The 18205-nt window shown below is 40.0% G+C and overlaps 2 protein-coding genes, 10 non-coding genes and 1 pseudogene across 17 annotated transcripts in view; 11 read left to right on the plus strand and 2 right to left on the minus strand.

The window, feature by feature from the left end:
• ZBTB37 (zinc finger and BTB domain containing 37) overlaps positions 1-6434 on the minus strand; it is a 26912-nt gene extending 20478 nt beyond the window's left edge. The window contains exons 1-2 of the mRNA XM_019952087.3: positions 5512-6434; positions 3948-4047 (exon numbers count right to left, since the gene is read on the minus strand). Of these exons, the coding sequence (XP_019807646.1) occupies positions 3948-4047; positions 5512-6434 (1023 nt within the window). The remainder of the gene's footprint in view (positions 1-3947; positions 4048-5511) is intronic.
• Positions 1-12641, plus strand: part of SERPINC1 (serpin family C member 1) — a 43538-nt gene extending 30897 nt beyond the window's left edge. For 2 of the 6 annotated variants that reach the window (XM_073804263.1, XM_073804246.1), the window contains 12 exons: positions 1-7723; positions 9274-9326; positions 9526-9558; positions 9763-9804; positions 10125-10177; positions 10493-10531; positions 10809-10849; positions 11026-11055; positions 11252-11304; positions 11988-12015; positions 12201-12240; positions 12418-12641. The exon at positions 1-7723 is cut by the window's left edge and continues 21011 nt beyond it. The gene's annotated coding sequence lies outside the window, so the exon portion shown is untranslated. Of the gene's footprint in view, positions 7724-9273; positions 9327-9525; positions 9559-9762; positions 9805-10124; positions 10178-10428; positions 10532-10808; positions 10850-11025; positions 11056-11251; positions 11305-11987; positions 12040-12200; positions 12241-12417 lie in introns of all 6 variants that reach the window. The other 4 variants (XM_073804255.1, XM_073804252.1, XM_073804261.1 and 1 more) reach the window with 4 other exon arrangements.
• LOC117309874 (small nucleolar RNA SNORD74) lies at positions 8925-9004 on the plus strand. Its single transcript, XR_004524168.1, has one exon. It is a non-coding gene; the product is annotated as a small nucleolar RNA SNORD74 (small nucleolar RNA).
• LOC117309986 (small nucleolar RNA SNORD75) lies at positions 9388-9449 on the plus strand. Its single transcript, XR_004524265.1, has one exon. It is a non-coding gene; the product is annotated as a small nucleolar RNA SNORD75 (small nucleolar RNA).
• LOC117309781 (small nucleolar RNA SNORD24) lies at positions 9614-9695 on the plus strand. Its single transcript, XR_004524081.1, has one exon. It is a non-coding gene; the product is annotated as a small nucleolar RNA SNORD24 (small nucleolar RNA).
• On the plus strand, positions 9988-10057 carry LOC117309982 (small nucleolar RNA SNORD77). The gene has a single exon (XR_004524259.1). It is a non-coding gene; the product is annotated as a small nucleolar RNA SNORD77 (small nucleolar RNA).
• LOC117309885 (small nucleolar RNA SNORD44) lies at positions 10364-10424 on the plus strand. The gene has a single exon (XR_004524178.1). It is a non-coding gene; the product is annotated as a small nucleolar RNA SNORD44 (small nucleolar RNA).
• On the plus strand, positions 10670-10734 carry LOC117309983 (small nucleolar RNA SNORD78). The gene has a single exon (XR_004524260.1). It is a non-coding gene; the product is annotated as a small nucleolar RNA SNORD78 (small nucleolar RNA).
• On the plus strand, positions 11097-11180 carry LOC117309789 (small nucleolar RNA SNORD79). Its single transcript, XR_004524088.1, has one exon. It is a non-coding gene; the product is annotated as a small nucleolar RNA SNORD79 (small nucleolar RNA).
• On the plus strand, positions 11349-11429 carry LOC117309896 (small nucleolar RNA snR60/Z15/Z230/Z193/J17). Its single transcript, XR_004524189.1, has one exon. It is a non-coding gene; the product is annotated as a small nucleolar RNA snR60/Z15/Z230/Z193/J17 (small nucleolar RNA).
• Positions 11949-16793, minus strand: LOC101321150 (ADP-ribosylation factor-like protein 5A pseudogene; annotated as a pseudogene).
• LOC117309863 (small nucleolar RNA SNORD47) lies at positions 12054-12129 on the plus strand. The gene has a single exon (XR_004524157.1). It is a non-coding gene; the product is annotated as a small nucleolar RNA SNORD47 (small nucleolar RNA).
• LOC117309787 (small nucleolar RNA SNORD81) lies at positions 12274-12351 on the plus strand. The gene has a single exon (XR_004524086.1). It is a non-coding gene; the product is annotated as a small nucleolar RNA SNORD81 (small nucleolar RNA).
• Positions 16794-18205: the final 1412 nt, after the last annotated feature.

Genomic DNA, 18205 nt, shown 5'->3' on the forward strand with positions numbered 1-18205 from the left:
CTTACATAAAGAATGAGGGATTGGGACCTCCCTGGTGGCGCAGTGGTTAAGAATCCACCAGCTAATACAGGGGACATGGGTTCGATTCCTGGTCCGGAAAGATCCTACATGCTGTGGAGCAACTAAGCCCTTGCACCACAACTATTGAGCCTGCGCTCTAGAGCCCGCAAACCACAACTACTGAAGCCCCCACACCACAACTACTGAAGCTCGTGCGCCTAGAGCCTGTGCTCCGCAACGAGAAGCCACCGAAATAAGACGCCTGTACACCACAAGAAGAGTAGCCCCCACTCGCCACAGCTAGAGAGAGCCTGCGCGCAGCAACGATGACCCAACACAGCCAAAAAAAATAATAATAATAATGAGGGATTATCCCACTAAAAGGTCCTGGGTGACCATGGGCAGAGCATAGAATAACTTCTCTGAGGTTTAGTTTCCCCATCCATAAAATAAAAATGTTAGAATATGTTTTGCCAATTCCACTGGATTCTCATGGGAATCAAATATGATAATAATTCCTTGAGATATCCCTGAATGCCTGATGTTATACTTTACAGAAATTAAGGGTGCTGGAACCTGGGTTCAAACCTGCATCCTACTTACTGTTCGACTTTGAGCAAGTTATTTAACTACTCTGTGCATCAGTTTCTTCATCTGTAAAACGAATATAATTAGCATCTGCCTTATAGGTTGCTATGAGCGTTGAATGAAAGTGCTTAATGTAGCTCAATAAATGTTAGCTATTATTAAACATTACAAAAATTCACAATATTATTCATAATCTTGAGGATACCTATTCCCTAAAAAAAACTGCCTAACTTTAAGGAAAACAATGTCATAGCAGTATTATCCACAAACAGAAAGTGAATGTATTTTAGTTATCTGTCATGAACCATAATCAGAAAACTCACACATTATGATCAATTTCACCTAAAAATTATTGCAATAAAATTACAATAGGGCTTCCCTGGTGGCGCAGTGGTTGAGAGTCCGCCTGCCGATGCAGGGGACACGGGTTCGTGCCCCGGTCCGGGAAGATCCCACATGCTGCAGAGTGGCTGGGCCCGTGAGCCATGGCCGCTGAGCCTGCGCGTCTGGAGCCTGTGCTCCGCAACGGGAGCGGCCACAACAGTGAGAGGCGTGCATAGCGCAACAAAAAATAAAATAAAATAAAATAAATTGCAATAAAAGAGCAAATAAATGAGCATAAAATGTAGATTAGGTCCTTGTCAAAGGTAACAATGTATCTTTGGTAGTTTTATTCCTTTATACTCTAAAAGAAGCAAGGACAAAAATGGCTGCCTCCTGGTTCTCTTCGTCAGGAAGAAGTGGATCATTTCACTTCTCCCAGTTGGCAATTCCCTACTAGATTGTAAACTCTGTAAGCACAGGGATAATTCTATATTGCCTAATATGCCAGGACTTGACAGTGCCTGATATGTAGCTGGTGTTCAAAAACTATTTTTTAAATGAATTATTCCATACAATGAGTAAATTCCATATAAATGAATGCTTCCCGTATTTTCTAAAACAAATACCAGTCTAGATTCTTGACATGGCCTTCACTGCTGTCCATAATCCTAATCTTCAGTTACTAATCAGAGACTAAAAGAACTGAAGGGACTTATCTGATTGGTGCATTAATTTTATTTAAATATCTCCCAAACTCAGGACTTCACAGGGAACTAAATAACTCCTTATTTAGTAGTTGTCTCTTTATTGGGCACCTATTCAGTAATCTTAGCTACTCAAAACTACTTAGAGCTAAAACAACTCCCATTTAGTGGGCACCTGATAAGACAATGTCAGATACTAAGATTAGAAAATGTGGGCTCTGCTCTCAAGGAGATTTCAATCTAGAAGGAGACAAATTAATGTAAATAAGAAAAGAATAATTTATATGAGTCAGTAGAGAATTAGGAAAAAATTATATGGTACCATGTATAAATGCTACAGTGGTTTAAGAAGGGGAGATCAAAGAGGACTAGGCTAGTTAGGACAGAAGGAACTAGGAGTTAGGCCTTGCGTGGACTCAGACACCTGGGAAGAACAGAGTATTCCAGACTCAAGGTGCAGAGACAGAAGTCTGATGGAGTTCCGAGGTACAAAGTCTGCCTGTTTGGGACAGTTAATGCTGATGAATGGTGAGAAAAGCTGGGTTAGAAAGATTATAAATTACTTGGAAAATTAGACCAAGTATTTTAACCTTCATGTGGTAGAAAAAGGAAAAAGCCAAGAATATTTCGAATAAAGGAGTGACCTTAAGTATTCTGTTCCAGTTAAATCACCCTTATAATCAAGAAGCTCTTCAAGCCTACCAAAATTTGTTTTTACTACAATGTAAGTCCATGTCCTGTTTTGGTTCTATGTGGTGGGAAAAAAGTAACTGGTGAGTAGACTCGTCATAATAAACTTTCCATGTTAAGACAGCGGTCCCCAACCTTTTTGGCACCAGGGACCGTTTCATGGAAGACAATTTTTCCACTGACAATGGGGAGCCGCTACTGGTCCGAGGCCTGGGGGTTGGGGACCCCTGTGTTAAGGCATATATTAACTCATCTCTTAATAGCAATTGCAGACAATACCACTTATCTCCTATTTCTTTACAGCCTGTACCTTCTGCTTCAGTCAGGTAAACAACCTTGTAGAATTCCAATTTTTGTCCCTATCCTAACTATATGTGGAATAAGTCATCTCTTTCTAACTACTTTAAAAACCACACTTAAACTCCCCTGAGTAACACTTTCCTTAAGTGGATATTGATTCCTGTAACTGCCTTTTAAGCACTCCTACTCCCACAACACAGTTACTTAAGTCTATATAGCCTTATCTATATGTGCTTTGTGTATTTGTTAGTCTGTCTTATGCCCACATTAAGTTGTAAGGTCTGTCTCATTGCTGTATTTATTTTCACAATAGTTACCGTCACATAGGTCACAGAGTCATCACATTTTATTTGAGAGATGAAGAGAAGAAGGGCCCTAATAATATGAGTAAACTTACTTTTCCTCCAAGCTCCTAACACTTTCTCTCACACCTTATTAAAACTAAAAAATTCTCCTATAATGGTTGCAGTTCCTTTTCCGATACCAAACAGCATGATAATATACAAGTAAATACAGTTTATAACAATGTCTTAACTGCTGTTACTATACTATATACACAATAAACATCTAGTGGTTTAGATAAAAATTAAACAAGATACTATCAGTATAGTGCAGAAGATAAAAAATTAGCTACGCAATCTTAATCCACCAGTGTTTCCTTTTAAAGGGCCACAGTGTTTACAATTTATTGTGTTCTACTTGGTGAGTTCACCAACTTTTTAAAAATCAATCTTCAATGATAAACACCTGTGAGAAAAAACCAAAAATATCAACCAACTACATACTTATACTACTTGCTAAAAAGAGTTGCAAATAAAATAGAAGACATCATTCCTATCCTTTCTAGAACATTTTAGTCTAACAGGACATTTAGGAAGAAAATAAATGAAAGGATACAAGCATACTAAAAAGCAAACAGGACACAAAAATGCATAAGCAATTCATTTACAAATCTACAATACTATATAAACTAATAATTATGTAGTCTTATATCCACACATGTACAAAATCAAACTCTCTCCATCCCAGGTCCTACATTAGCTGCATGTAGTTTTCAGAGGTTATTTTTATTACTCTTAGGACTATAGACTGGCTCCTATAATCAGGAAAGAGTTTCACAATCTTATCCTTTTCTACTTCCCCAAATCTGCTGACACCAAAAGTGTATTTCCTGCATGCTCACAAGCAAGAATAAAGAGAAAAGTAATCATATACAGTATTTATTAAACAAGGCCAATGTTACCTCTCCTACATCTTTCCTTTCTTATTCATTATACTATGTTCACACACAGTGGCAATTTCTTCAACCACTGCAGCAGTTCTAAATCCACAACTACATACCTGGGAGCTGGGTTGCTTAGGCTCATCCATTCTCCCAGGAGACTCACTTCTGGCTCTGTGTCTCTCCGTCAAGGGAACAACACTGCCGGAGGGGCTAAATCTGTTGGAAGAAGAGCACAAAGGGGACTAATACAAAAGTAGTGTCAAAAGTAGTGTCAAAATGGTGATGTCTGCCTCCTTTATCCCATAGTCTAGGAAGGCGGAACAAACTGAACAACAGATTTCTAAGAAGTCCTTTCATGGAGCCAATACAGAATCATACATGAAATAAGAAAAGCTTGCCCTAGTAAATTTAAGAAATACAAAATGATGCAGCCAATATGACCTGGTGAATCTAAGGCTAAATATAAACTTCTATCCTTATATAAGTACCAGAAGACCAAAAAAGAAAAAATTAAAACTGGGTCTGTAATTTTGTTTCTTCTATATAACTTTTAGGTTCTTGGTTGATCCTTTCCCCAAGCCCCATGATAATTTTTTATATATTTCAGACTGTTGACGTAGATCATGAAGATCAAAAATCTTTGCATTTAAGCTATTATTTCTGATACAGTTCTAAGATGGGGGGGACAACAGTGCTAACATAGGGTGACAATAAGTATTATGCTCAAGAATATTTTAACTATTAAGGACACAAGAAGGAAAATACTCTAATCAAGACCAACTTAAATGGATACAGTATATACTCTCTGAATTTCTGTGACACACTTGTCTCTCAAGACCAGATGCGAACCAAAATCATAGCTTATTTAGTTATCACTGTTCATACAATTTTAAATTTTTAAGAAAGGAAAAGAATATTACCCATCTTAGTTGGTAATATTTCTTTCTATTGAGACTTTCTTCCAATTTACTTAGATTAAAATTATTGTTATTTCCCCCCAAAGAAATGTTCTAACGACTGCAATGCATTAGAAAGCGAAAAATGGGGCATGGGGCATAGGGCATAGTAGCACTGGTGAAAAAAAGAAACTGTCAGGTTTGTGGTAGCAGCTGTCCTCAATGACAAAACAGAAAAAATATCATCAAATGACAAGTGAAAAAAAAGGAATGAAAAACACCCAAAAAGCTTTTCTTTAGAATTACTGTGATTACACTAAAAAGAACAATCACTGCTGGTACCATATTTCGTCTAATTTGGTAGATGGGGGCAAAGAAAAGTAAACAGTGCTACAAAGGAATGCGAAACTTCCAGAGGCCACCTACCTGTGTGAGAACATACCAAGGAAGGGCAATGCTGTCAGATTCCCAGCTGATGACCAGCTCTCTTCCTGGAATTCCGAAGAAACCCTGGCAATTACTGATCCTAGTGTGACTGCAGATGCTATTCTGATTCATGAAGTGTCTAATTTTACCATAATTCTTACAACACTGTGAATACTTCAGGACTAGGAGCTTCCTGCTTTAAAAAAATTAGACTGCAAGTCTTTTGGCACACTTCCAGTTTCCCCAACACAAACTCTGACTAAGAACATCAAGTAAGGAAGATACTCTTTGTATCACACAGAGGACCTGCTTTAATTATGTCTGCGCAACAGCCATTAGATGGGCAAACAAAACTTACCTGTCAATTTCACTGCTTGTTGGCCTAGCCACCTTGGCTCCTGAAGATCCTAACATGTAATTTTCCTGTCCTACAGAACCATGGCCTGTGGTGTCAATCACCATGGCTGTGACTTCCTCTGCACTACTCCCATCTTCTCCGGAAGGCTGATTCTCAGGCCCAAGCCACTCTTCTAGATTTTCAGTTTTGATGTGTACTGCTCCAAGAACTCTAACTTCATCATCACTCCGGGCGCCTCGGTCTGCTACTCCTGTCTCCACGTACCACTGTCCTGCTCGGTTGATCCGAAGAATGGGCTCCCGGCTCTCTACATCAGAACTCTGTTCAATTATCTGAGGGCTGGTGGACTCCTCAGGAGGACTGAGCTCCCTGATATCCAGCACAGCACTAACCTGACCTCGCCGGTTTCCCTTTGGGGTATTATGTCGGGGGCTAAGGGAGCGGTTCAGATTTGGTGTAACTCTGTGAGACTCTGGAGGTCCCTCTGGGTGCTTTGTCCTTGTTTGACTTAATTCAGCTTCAACCTCAGCCACATTGATTTTGAAATGAATGCCCTCCAGGATCTGTGTACATTTGTCTATAATATGCTGCATCTGCAGAAAACTGGCAGCTGTCAGGTAGCTGATGATATCTGCCAGTTGCAGGCATATCCGCCCCGTATAACAGAAAGAAAGGAGCTGTTCAAAAACAGTAGGGTTCTTTATGACTGAAATGGAGACAGTACTCATCTCATTCAAGGACATGTGATCTCGGAAATAGGGGGAGCTGGCAGCCAGTACCACTTTGTGAGCCCGAAAAGCTTGTCCTTGCACGTTGACCACGATGTCACAGAGACGGCCCTGCATGCGCAGCTGGTTTAGATGGCTCAGGACAGAGTTGCTGAAGTCAGGGATCTCCAGTTGTATGTTCCCACTCTTCTCCATGGTCGTGCCTGAGGGTGTAGGCAGGCATTCAACCCTGCTGAAAGAGGAAAGGAACTGTCCTTAGTAATTATAACCAGTCCCTTCAGGCTTTCCAATTCACGCCTATTTAAAAATATTATCTGGTAAAATTTCAAAATCTCCAAATAAACAGAGATACTTTCCTTATGTTTAAACATGGAAAAGAAATACCAACAGGTTTAGTAGTTTAGGTTTCACAGCAAGGCACCATTAAAACCAAAAAGTGATTGTTAGACTTCTAAAAATTCAAGGTATGCCCACATTTTCCTTATTAACAAGCTATATAACATCAAAACTGAAGTTCAACAGAATAGAGGGGGTAAAAAAAAGCAGTGTGACAATTTTTATTTACTAAGTGTTAATCATAAGGTATTTGCACACAATATAAAATGCGGCGACAAGTTTTCTTTGGAGAAGGAAAGAAGCTTTTAGAATAAATGTAATTATACACAGGTGGGCTGATTAGATACCCTTAATATTTTACTACTTGATGCATGAGTTATGTTCATTATTTTATAAAGTGACTAATATCCCTCCTGAATATGTCATTATTTCTAAGCTGAAGGGTCAGAGCTCCCCACAGAAAGGCTTTGGGTTTAGGACTTGGAGGTAAACTCTAGGTTATGAGAAACTCCAAGTTGTGTCAGGACTCAAATGCAGAGAACTTGAAGAAGTTCACTCTCAGGATTAGGTAAAGGTAGATAAGTCTGCCTCTATCTAAATTCAAAGTTGGAAATTTCAGGGTGGTAATGATACTTTGATTCTGAAATTTAGTTCCCCAAAGCTGGTGAAAAACAGAGCATTTACCAAGTATGGCCAGTATTTTTACATTAAAAGATTTTTGAAAAGTTGCTGAAACACTAAGCCTGTAACTGCATCCAACAGTCTTCATTGGTTGAGAGTAGTCTGTATAAATCCCATTAGAAAGACACTGACTTGAGCATACACAGTTACCTAAGACCTGAAACTTCAGGAACTTATCTGGACAAGCTCACAGTATTGCCCTGCATTTACCACACACTTATCAGTAAATAGGGAAGTGTATACACTGCTTTCAAGAACCAACTTTAGCCAATCTGACCTTTTTCCAAAGCGTTTTTGTTTGTTTTGAAACTTTTAATCCAATAAGAGCCTCTGTCGATGCCATCATGAATTCAGATGTTTATTTTGGAGCCTACACCAGCGCCTTTTTTGTTTGCTCTTCCCGGCAATTCCCCAGTGAGGAAGAAGCCCCTGGAGTAAGGTCTTTCTCTACCGTCGGCACTGGAGGGGTGAGAGCTGTAAGAGGGAGAATCGGGAACTGCATGGGGTTGGCCACTCCGGTACTTGAGTGGCTTTCGTCCGCGTTAGGAAGCATGGGGAACGGGGAAAAAGCAGAGGGGCGAAATGTCACCGAGGAGCGGGGGCGGAGAGGGCAGCAAGGCGTGCGGCCGGGAAGCGAGCAATCAGGTGAGGGTAGAGGACCGGGAAGGGGGCGGCGCCCCGGGACCCTGTCCAGGCGGTAGGCGTAAGCGGGCGGGGAGCTGCCTAGAGGTGGGTGTGTGTATCTGGGTGTGTCCGGGCTGGCGTTGGGGAGGGGGCTGCCCATCCCGGGGTCCTGAGGGAGGGGCCCACGAGGGGGCGGGTCCGGCAGCTCAGCCCGGCCCGGGGCCAAGCGGGTGGAAGGTCTCCGGGTGCCTTGAGGCGGGGTGGAGGGAGATGGCTGAGAGCCCCAGGAGCAGGCTGCGGCGGAGACCGGGCGAGGCGGCCCCAGTGCAGGGCAGCGGGACTGCTGTGCGGGGCCCGAGCCCAGTCAAGGAGCAGCACCTACCTCCGGGGGTGGAAATGGGCCGGAATGGGCCGGAACACCGTCCCGGAAGTGAAACCCCCCACCCCCTCCCCCGGAGCGGGCGACGTGCCGGAAGGAAATCGCTCACCCTTACACCGCCCCCCTTCCCCCTCCCCAGCGCTTTCCGTCCCTCGCGCCCCCTCCCCTCTCTTCCCCTCCTCCTCAGTCCGTAGGAGGGTGGGGAGCCCTGCATCACGTGGGCGGTCGTGTCCCCGCCCCGGGGCGCGGCCAGGGGGCGGGGCCTAGGGGGCGGGCTTAGAGGACTGGACGGAGGTGCTGCTGAAGGAGGAAGAGAATGAGAGGGGGAGGAGTTGAAGCCGACGCTGGCGGAGAGTCTGCGTCATGACGTCATGGAATAGAATCCTTATATACAGGCGCCTGGACGCCATCTCGGTCTTTAGAAGGTACAGGACGGCTCTTGGTATGTGTGTCTTTTGTGTGCTGTTAAGTAAGTTCTTACCCTGAGAGGCCTCCAGCTCTTGGCAGTTACGATCTTTTTAAGACGGCTGGCATTTCTAGGCCAGTCGCAGGCCTTCGCACGGTTCACAAGATGAAGATGGTGGAGGATTGCGAGTTGGGTGCGGGCGCGACCTAATTATACTCCTCGGGTTGTTGGGCCGAACTGCGGAAAAACGCGGGCTCGCGGGCTCTGCCTCTGATGAAGCCTGTGTTGGTAGGGACATCTGAGACTGTTGATGAATGCCAACGGCTCTGATGGCGGCGCGTGCCGAGTCACCGAGTGGGTCTTTGTTAAAGACTTCGGCCCGAGTCTCCTTCAGCCACTTGCTCTCAGGAAGGCCACGTGGTTCTCTAAAGGCTGCATTCCGCACTGCACCATTATTTCCGTCAGTGGTTCTTAATCCTAATTATGTGGAATGCTCTCGCGCAATTATGGGTGGTGGAAACGACTTGCTTACATGGTATGGAAACGACGTAAGGTTTAAACTTAGGTTTAAAACAAGATTAATTTTTTAAATACCTAATCTTTCCTAGGAACGGTGCCAGGCATGAATGCAATGTGGCTTTTGATGGCTTCTGGTGGACGGGTAAGTAACGGCTGACTACAGTGGGAAGAATGAAATCTGCTTAGATGTGGTCTTTATGCTAAGCCTGTGATGTTTTAAGAGTAGTGGGCAGAAGGGATTTCTGAAAAATTCTATTCTGAGGCTTAACTGCTTAACGACATTAGCGATTAACTTAGCAGCACAGCATGTTTTATTGGATTATTCTTTGTCTATTTTCTAGTTGTGTACCAAAGGGATGAGAACCGCTGCTGGGGTGAGTTACTGAGATTCCCTGAAAAAGGGAAGTTAGATTGAAAGTCCAGTGAATGTGCCACAATGATGACAGTTTATTTGCTACTCTTGACTGTGAGGGTGACGAGAATTATTACCACCATTATGCTAACTGAGGCACACAAAATGGTGGTTTAGAGAACATAGAGATTGCACCCAAGTTTATATGAAACTGTTTTCTTCCCAGGTCTTAAAGCACAAGCTTAATAATGTATCCATGGGCAAACAGGTGAGAAACCTTTTTTATAGTCCATGTTTATCTAGTACTTTGAATTCTTTTCTTTTTATAAGGGGTTACAAATTGCCAAGTCAATGTTGGTGCTTATATTAGGGTTTTCCTCACCTTTTTTTCAAACTTAAATTGCTGCACTCTAGTTTTATATTTAGTATGAGGGGGAATCTGAAGAAACAGACACTATGATGGTTGCATAGTTCAACAGACTGAATCATGAAAAAGATAATACCATTTGTTTGTTGTATCTGAGTTAGTAAAACTTTTGCTGATAGTGTAAGTAAAATACCACTACTAACTAGTTTTTCTTTTTGTAGGCACTATGCAGGAAGTTAAGCACTATGTAGGCACTAAGCTGAAAGTTCAAGGGGTAAGTAAAATTGTAACTGAACTAAACATTGGTGACAGGGCAAGCATGACAAAGAATGCCACTAATGGCTTTTTAGGGTTGCCTTCTAATGCACAGGAAGCAGTCTTCCCATAAAGTGCTTGAACAGTGTGCTGAATACATTAAATAAAAGCCAGATCCTTGTACTGTCTTAATTTGTGAGAGCAGCCTGTGTGATGATAAGCAAATACTGACTGAACATGAAGGTCTTAATTAGCTCTATCTGATTTCAGGCACTTTTTAGATTTGTGGAGAGAAAACTGATTTGGCTGTTATAAAACCACTCTCATTTCTTAGGTGGACTTGAATCCTTGACCTGTCCGGGCCAACTTTTTGGTAAGCATTAATGTTAAAAACAATTTAGTAACCTCAACTGTTAACTGAGAATGCTGATAAAGTGGAATGCTTAACTACCAAGCTAATTTCCTATGTCTGGTTTGCAAGTGCATGTTGAGCATGCTCTGAACAGGGTTTTTGTAATGATGTTGAGCAAATGTCTGACCTGAAATGAGCATGTAGACAAATCTAACACTGAAGAACCCTGTGACAAATGTGAGAAGAATTTAACAGTAAGATTGACATTTTAATGAAAGGTGTATCATTTCTCTCATAGATCCTGGGTACACGTTTTTATCTATGGATGGCTTGCTTGGGGTAAGACATGAAAACAGTTCTTTGGCTCCTGGCATTTGGGTTTATATTCCGAAAATGTGCTGGTCTTAGTAGTTGTTGGCCTATGTTAGTGTTTTCTGGTGTTGGACCGTTGAGAAATAAACAGGCTTTAGTGTTAAGCTGTTGTGAAGTGTGTTTAAAGAAATACTTCTTTGCAGGTGCAAATTTTGGAGATCTTTTATATAAAGGTATGTATGTTTTATCAGTCTTATCTAGTTACTGAGCAAGATGCTGTTAGTGATGATTTTTTAAAAATTAAACAGATGGGAATCTCTCTGACAAAGAATGAAGATTTTTAAATACTGAAACGGTATCTGGAAAATTTTTGAAATCTACCTATTAACTACCTATTCAGTTTGATTAAATTTCATTAAATTTTTGCAGGTGACAAGAGAGGTACTGGCTACAACGCAGGGAGCAAGACCTTTTAAGCAAAGGTATAGAAGTCTCAAGTTTGGTTTCTGTGTTTTGTGGTATAAAGCCGATACAATGATGATAACATAGTTCAGCAGACTAACAGTGATGAGCAAATACTGTCTTTCGCTCCTATCTGATGTATCTGGCTGCAACAATTCTGTTTATATACCCATGAAAGTGGAAATCAGCCACTGTCTCACAGAAATATTCAGGGATTTGGATAAGTGTAACGGCGCATGCAGATGTTCTGTACTGTTAATTTCAGGATTAGGAATTTACATTCTGGATAAGAACAGGCTAACGTGAGGAAATTTTTATGGCATATACTATAGATTACACCAGAATGAATAATTTAGCGGATTATTTTTGATAGTCATTTCTCAGAGCAGTTTTAGATTCATAGCAAAATTGAACAGTAGGTTCCCATATAGCATCCTCCCCATCATCATCTACCACCAGAGTGGGACTTAAAATTTTGAACCTATGTTGACACATTTTTTCACCCAGAGTCCAGTAGTACGTTGGGGTTCACTCATGGTGTTGTACATTCTCTGGGTTTGGACAAATGTATTGTGACAAAGATCTACCTTGCACAGAATAGGTTCACTGCCCTAGAATTCTTTGAAAAATTTAAAAATCGGCTACAAAAAATGGGAGAAAGGGCAAATTTTAAACAAGGCTTTTATTTTTCATTTTCAAACAGGCACATGTGTTACCCTGAAGATTTCAAGGTCAGTCAGTCTATGGTATATATGGTGAGTTAGAATGTAACCAGTGATGTGATGATTCTGCCAAATGAATAGAATGATATCACTGTAAAACCGTTCCATTTTGATTCTGAGGTTACTTTATCAACAAGTACCACAAGTTTTTTCCCTTCTACTGTGATTTGACATATATGGTCTTTATTTTTCAGGGCATTTATGACAGCAGTCATGCATCTTAACGGTTGACAGGTGAGGCTTGAAAATATCAGTACTGTTTGGTTCCAGAATACATGATGATCTCACCCCAACTTGAACTCTCTCACTGATTGCTTGATGATGTTCAAAGATCTGATAATTCTGTGTATCCCAAATGCAATTAGAATTGGCATGGAAATGGGACTTAAAATGGTTTCTCTGTTCTTGCAGGCAGCTGGATGGATGCTCATGGGATAGGAGAGGAAACAACTTGCAATTTTTTTTAAAGCCTATTGTATTTATTGGCCATGCTGTACACCATGTGGCTTGTAGGATCTTAGTTCCCCCACCAGGGATTGTACCTGTGCCCCCTGCAGTGGAAGCGCAGAGCCCTAACCACTGGACCACCAGGGAATTCTCCAACTTTGAATTTTAATAAATATTTATGAACCATCTGAAGTGTGCTCATTTCAATTTAATGAGATGAACGAAGGGAAATAGGACATTTTTGTAATTGACCCAACGGCATATTTTTTGCAGAAATTTTCTGTGATTTAATGTGAAGTGCCTGGGTCAGTTTGTCACAGTTGAAAACCAACCATTGGAATTGTAGCCTGAGGCTGGAAAAGTGAAAGATGAGCTTGAACCACCTTTGTGCTGTGCAAGAAAGTTCCGTAGGAATGAAAATGTTGAAAGAACACAGGAACTTTAATGATCCTTAATTTCCAAAATGGGCAATTAAGTCATTAAAATACATTGTTGAAAATTGCAGAGGAAAGCAGAAGCTCTTTATGTTAAGTGGTAGGAGTGCAGAAACTGGGAAAAATCTCCATTTGCTGTAGTAAGCACCAGGGTGATTGGGTCTGGCAAGTGTTGATGCGGAAACTGGTGTAGGAATTGGTTTCAGTGCTATTTAGAAGATGCATATTGAAAAACCTAGAACAGTGAGATCTTTAAGAATGAGATCAGTAATACTGTGGTTATAATGTCCTTCAGAAAATGGGTACTTGTTCTGCAAATTTCTGGGAGGGGGGAATGTTTGTTCAAGTTAACGAGAAAATTAGTGAACTAGTGAGTTGCTGGTTAGTTCCTAAATACCAAGGAAACCATTAGCTCTGGGAACACCTAAAAAGTAAGTAACCTGCCAGTTAAATTTCAGCTTGCTTTCTAATTTGGCATTTGAGTGTGTAGGAACATTAAATTGGGGTTTTAAGTCTTAGTTGCATGCCAAAACGTTTACTTCAAACTCCCACTGACTGAAACACTATTCTAAAAACTAGTCAAAACACCAGTTTATATATAAAAGCAAGTTGACAAGATTTTTTTTGGCTGCGCTGTGAACCGTGGGATCTCTGTTGCCCCTGAGATTGAATCCGGGCCACAGCAGTGAATGCACCTAATCCTAACCACCAGACCACCAGGAAACTCCCTGCAAGTTGACCAAATATTAAAGTGTTAGTTACCCCTTGGTATCTGGGGGGTTGGTTCCAGGTCCCCCTGTGGATACCAAAATCCATGGATGCTCGGGTCTCTTTAGAGGTATAGTACTATAGTGGGTCTACTGATCTCCCATGCCTGCTTGGATTATTTCATATTAGAAAATTTCTGTCAACATTGCATGTGCTATTACTCATCAAAATTCTGAATGAAATCTAAAAGAAGAGTAGCTATTTCTTGAATATTCTAAAACATGACAGTTTGGATTAGCCTGCAGCTTTTCAAGGCATAAAAGATATATAAAAAGTATCCAAAAATATGTTTTAAAACAAGGGTAAGGTAGTGTAACAAAAATACCTTCAACTTTAAGATACTGGGAAAAAACCCTAAGCAAACAAAGGGTATGTTGGGCCAAGTTACTTAGTAAAAATACAGCATGTTGATCAGTTTTAAACCAAATCCTTAAAAGTATTAAGTAGTGTAAGAAGATAAAACTTACAAACAAAAAAACCCTCAAACTATTCCAACTTCTAAGCAATAAGATTTCAAATTAAATTATCTTCATTGCTTGGAAAATACGCTTTTATCTCAAGTTCACTTTAAATGCTTGACATATAATTAAATACCCAGGAAGACTCTTGCTAAATTTGATAATATATGGTGATAATTCTCTGGGATGACATTTCACACAATGGTTTTCAATTAATGCTGAAAAAAAAATCACTTGATAACTTTTATCACGACTGGCTGATTAGTGGATTTACACTTAATAGGCACACCTTGGAAATAATTGTGAGTTCAGTTCCAGACCATCACAATAAAGCAAGTCACAGAATTGCTTTCCCAGTACATGTAAAAGTTATGTGTACACTATAGTCTAAGTGTGCAATAGCATTATATCTTTAAAAAAGATGTACATTAAAAAAAGAAGTATAGTAGATTTTAATATTGTGTTAAACATACTTTAAAAATATTTGACTGCTGGGAATTCCCTGGCAGTCCAGTGGTTAGGACTTGACACTTTCACTGCCGTGGCCCCGGTTCAGGGATTGAACCGGGGAACTAAGATCCTGTGAGCCACGAGGCGCAGCCGAAATGAAACAAAACTTGACTGCTAAAAGATGCTAACCATCTCAGCCTTCAGTGAGTCATAGTAGTAACATCAAAGATCACTGATCACAGATACCCAATGCAAATATAATAATGAAAAAGCTTTAAATATTGCAAGAATTACCAAAATGTGACACTGAGACAAGTGAGCAAATGCTATTGGAAAAATGGAGTGGATAGACTTGCTAGACTTCGGGGTTGCCATAAAACAAAAAATGCATTATCTGTAAAGCACAATAAAAAAAAAGCTAAGTGCAATAAAAGATGTGCCTGTACTCAGTAACTTACATGGCATAAGGCCCAACAAAGGGAAGAATGTGATAATTGCTCAATGTGTAATTCTGCCTATTTGTACTACTAAGCCAAGACTTTGATAGATAATCCACTCATTTGGATTACATGTTTCTATGTATGTGATTTGATCAACCAAAAAATTAGGTACAAAATGTCAAGCTTTTTCCTTTTTTTCTTTAAAGGGCAGCTCAATGGTTTGGGGTTGGTTAGTACAATACAGAGAATACAGAGGATACCTGTAAAATGTCTCTAACACCAATGCCAGTACTCATAAGTAAGGATATTATTAATTTTTGTGTTATTCACTTTTCTTAAGAACATAAAGTCATTAACTTGAACTTGCTGTATACACACAATACATATACAACCTTATGCAAAATACTTTTCATAAGTAACATTACATTTTAAAATATTGGAAACCGAATATCTGTGATCTGCATTTTGACTTAGTGGGAAAATAAGAGAACATTCAACTAGGGAGGATTATACTGATAATAAGACTCAAAGTTAAAAGTGTCTTCCTCTCCCCCTCTCCCTTTGTACTTAACACAGCTTATACAATGTCCTGAGAGATTCATTATGAGAAAAATGTCCATCACAGCTTTAAAACCTTGCTTTGGAAGGAACTAATGAGAAAGCAGATTGGAAGGTGAGAGTTCATCTTTGTTTTCAAAGAAGTGGTCTTAATTTTTCTTCTTATAGAAAAAGTTTAAATCGGTTCATTGTAAATATATCTGAACTATTAATTTTTGCAGTTTTCAATTATACAAAAGCTACGAGAAGAGGGCAGTAGAGATCATCTAATCTTAAATCATGATGTCATCCATTCAAGTCCTTGGCATAATCCCTGGTCAGTAAGAGCACAGAATACCTGCATATGCCACAAATGATCTTTAATATATATCAGAAATATTTTCAAAAACTGGGAGATTTCTACTATAGCCATGCATTCTTTAACATCTTGTTCATTAGCAAAAAGCAGCAATACAGCTTTCCTTAGGTCTTCATGGGCTAACATTTTATAGAGTTTCTCAGTTACAGCAATCCTTTCTCTGTCTGTACTGTCCACAACAGTTATTACAAACTGTTAGTGTAAGAAGTGTTCCAGGAAGAACGAAGAGACTCTTGGCCACCAGTATCCCACATTATGAAATGTGTATTATTAATCACTATTTCTTCTACATTGCTTCCTATTGTAAGGAATGCATGTACAACTTCATTCACAGAAAACTGGTAAAGGATGGTAGTTCTCTCTGCATTATGCAGTCCAACAATGATAAGTATGTGCTCCTGGTGGTTGAACAGTCTCCCTATCCTGGTGAAGAGAATACACGTTCTTAGGCAGCAGGCCCCCTCCAGCCACCAGGGCCACCTGGCCTCTCCCACTCAGGCAGAAGGGAAGGCAGAGATGCGCCAGAGTCTCAGCCTCTTCCTTGGAACTGGAGAGAGACCAAAGCCCAGGCCACAGATACTGGCAGATATTTTCTCAAAAAACAAATGAGTTTGGGAAAAAATCTGATGGTATTAGTTGTCAAAGATAAAATTCAAGCTTTCAAATGAAAATTACAATTTTGGAAAGCTTGTATCTGTCACTGTGCACTTACACCTCCATACTTAAAGACTTAGGATGAGATCAGTCATGATGTTAATCAATGTGATTTTTTAGATATTGTTTAATGAAATTTGTCAACACCTGGACGATCTGCATAATTCAGTGATCCAGTATTTTTCAAATGATCAATGTGCAGTGTTACAAAACCATGCATAACACAGTTGTATTCAAAATATAAGACAGACCAATGGATTTTAGAAAAATTTACCAATATGATTGCAGATTACACATTGCAACTAACCTTTAAGAAACCTGTCAAGTTTTGGTGTAGTATCAAAGAAGAATATCCATAATTTTCAGAGAAGGCTATTAAAATACTCCTCGCTCTTCTAACTTCATATTTATGTGAGACCAAATTTTCTTCAGCTATTTCAACCAAAACAACATATCACAAGAGATGGAATGCAGAATCAGATATGAGAATCCGGTATCTTTTGTTAAACCAGAAATCAAAAAGATCTGCAGAAACAATGTCACTCTTCTCACTAATTTTTGTTTGGGAAAATAATTTAAAAATAAAAATGTACTATTTTTGCTAGCATGTAATGGGTTAAATCTTAATCTTAAATCTTAATTCCTGCTACAATAAAAGAGCTATATAGAACTCTTTGGGATCCTCAATAATTTTTAGAGTGTAAGTAGTCCTGAGACCAAAATGTTTGAGAACTGCTATTCTAGGTAAAGATACAGGAGCCTAAAGAGGTTAAATGACTGGGCCAAGGTTGCATAACTAGAGAGTGTTAAAGCCAGGAATTAAATCCAGTTATGTCCAACTCAAGTTGTTTCTACTAAGTCCATCGTCTTAAACACAGAAGACTGACTTAGAAGTGCACTTAATGTATGCCTTACATATGCAATTATTATACAGGTATCCCATCTAATATTTTTATTGTGTACTGGTTATTTCTCATGTCATGAAATAACTCACTTTCCATGAAACAAGAAAAAAGTATCCTTAAGGCAGCATCTTTAGGATGAGTTAGGCTTAACAAAAAATCAGCAGCAAGGAATGTGATCAGTGTCACAGTTCTGGTTCTTCAGAGAGGGGAACTCTGGGAAAAGACAGTGCAGCTGTATAGATGCATTGTTTTATTCCGCCAAAGCCCATGAGCATAAAATGACATAAAAGCCAAAGCCCACGAGCATAAAACGTCACACTCATCATCTAACACATCTCTTCCCAACAAGGAGAAATTGCTCATAAGACAAAGCTCTCTTGAAGCCAGTAATAACTATCGATATTGTAGCTGGCAGTTGCTTACTTTGTTTTTAAAACTTGCAACATAGAATAAATCTAAATTCCCTAGGAGGCTGGGGAGATTGGACTTGGAACTGAAACCTGGCTTACAGTTTACAATCAGTTTGTGTGTTCCAAAACTCTGGTTGTGTTGTTTCCAACTTTATCAGTAACTAGGTTCTTTATTTTTGAGAAAATATTTAATTAATGGGAATTCCCTGGCAGTCCAGTGGTTAGGACTCCACGCTTTTACTTCTGAGGGCCTGGGTTCAATCCCTGGTCAGGGAACTAAGATCCCGCAAGCTGCGTGGTGTGGCCAAAAAAAAAAA

This window comes from Tursiops truncatus, chromosome 1, assembly GCF_011762595.2.
Source record: "Tursiops truncatus isolate mTurTru1 chromosome 1, mTurTru1.mat.Y, whole genome shotgun sequence".
In the NCBI taxonomy this organism is placed as follows: Eukaryota; Metazoa; Chordata; class Mammalia; order Artiodactyla; family Delphinidae; genus Tursiops; species Tursiops truncatus.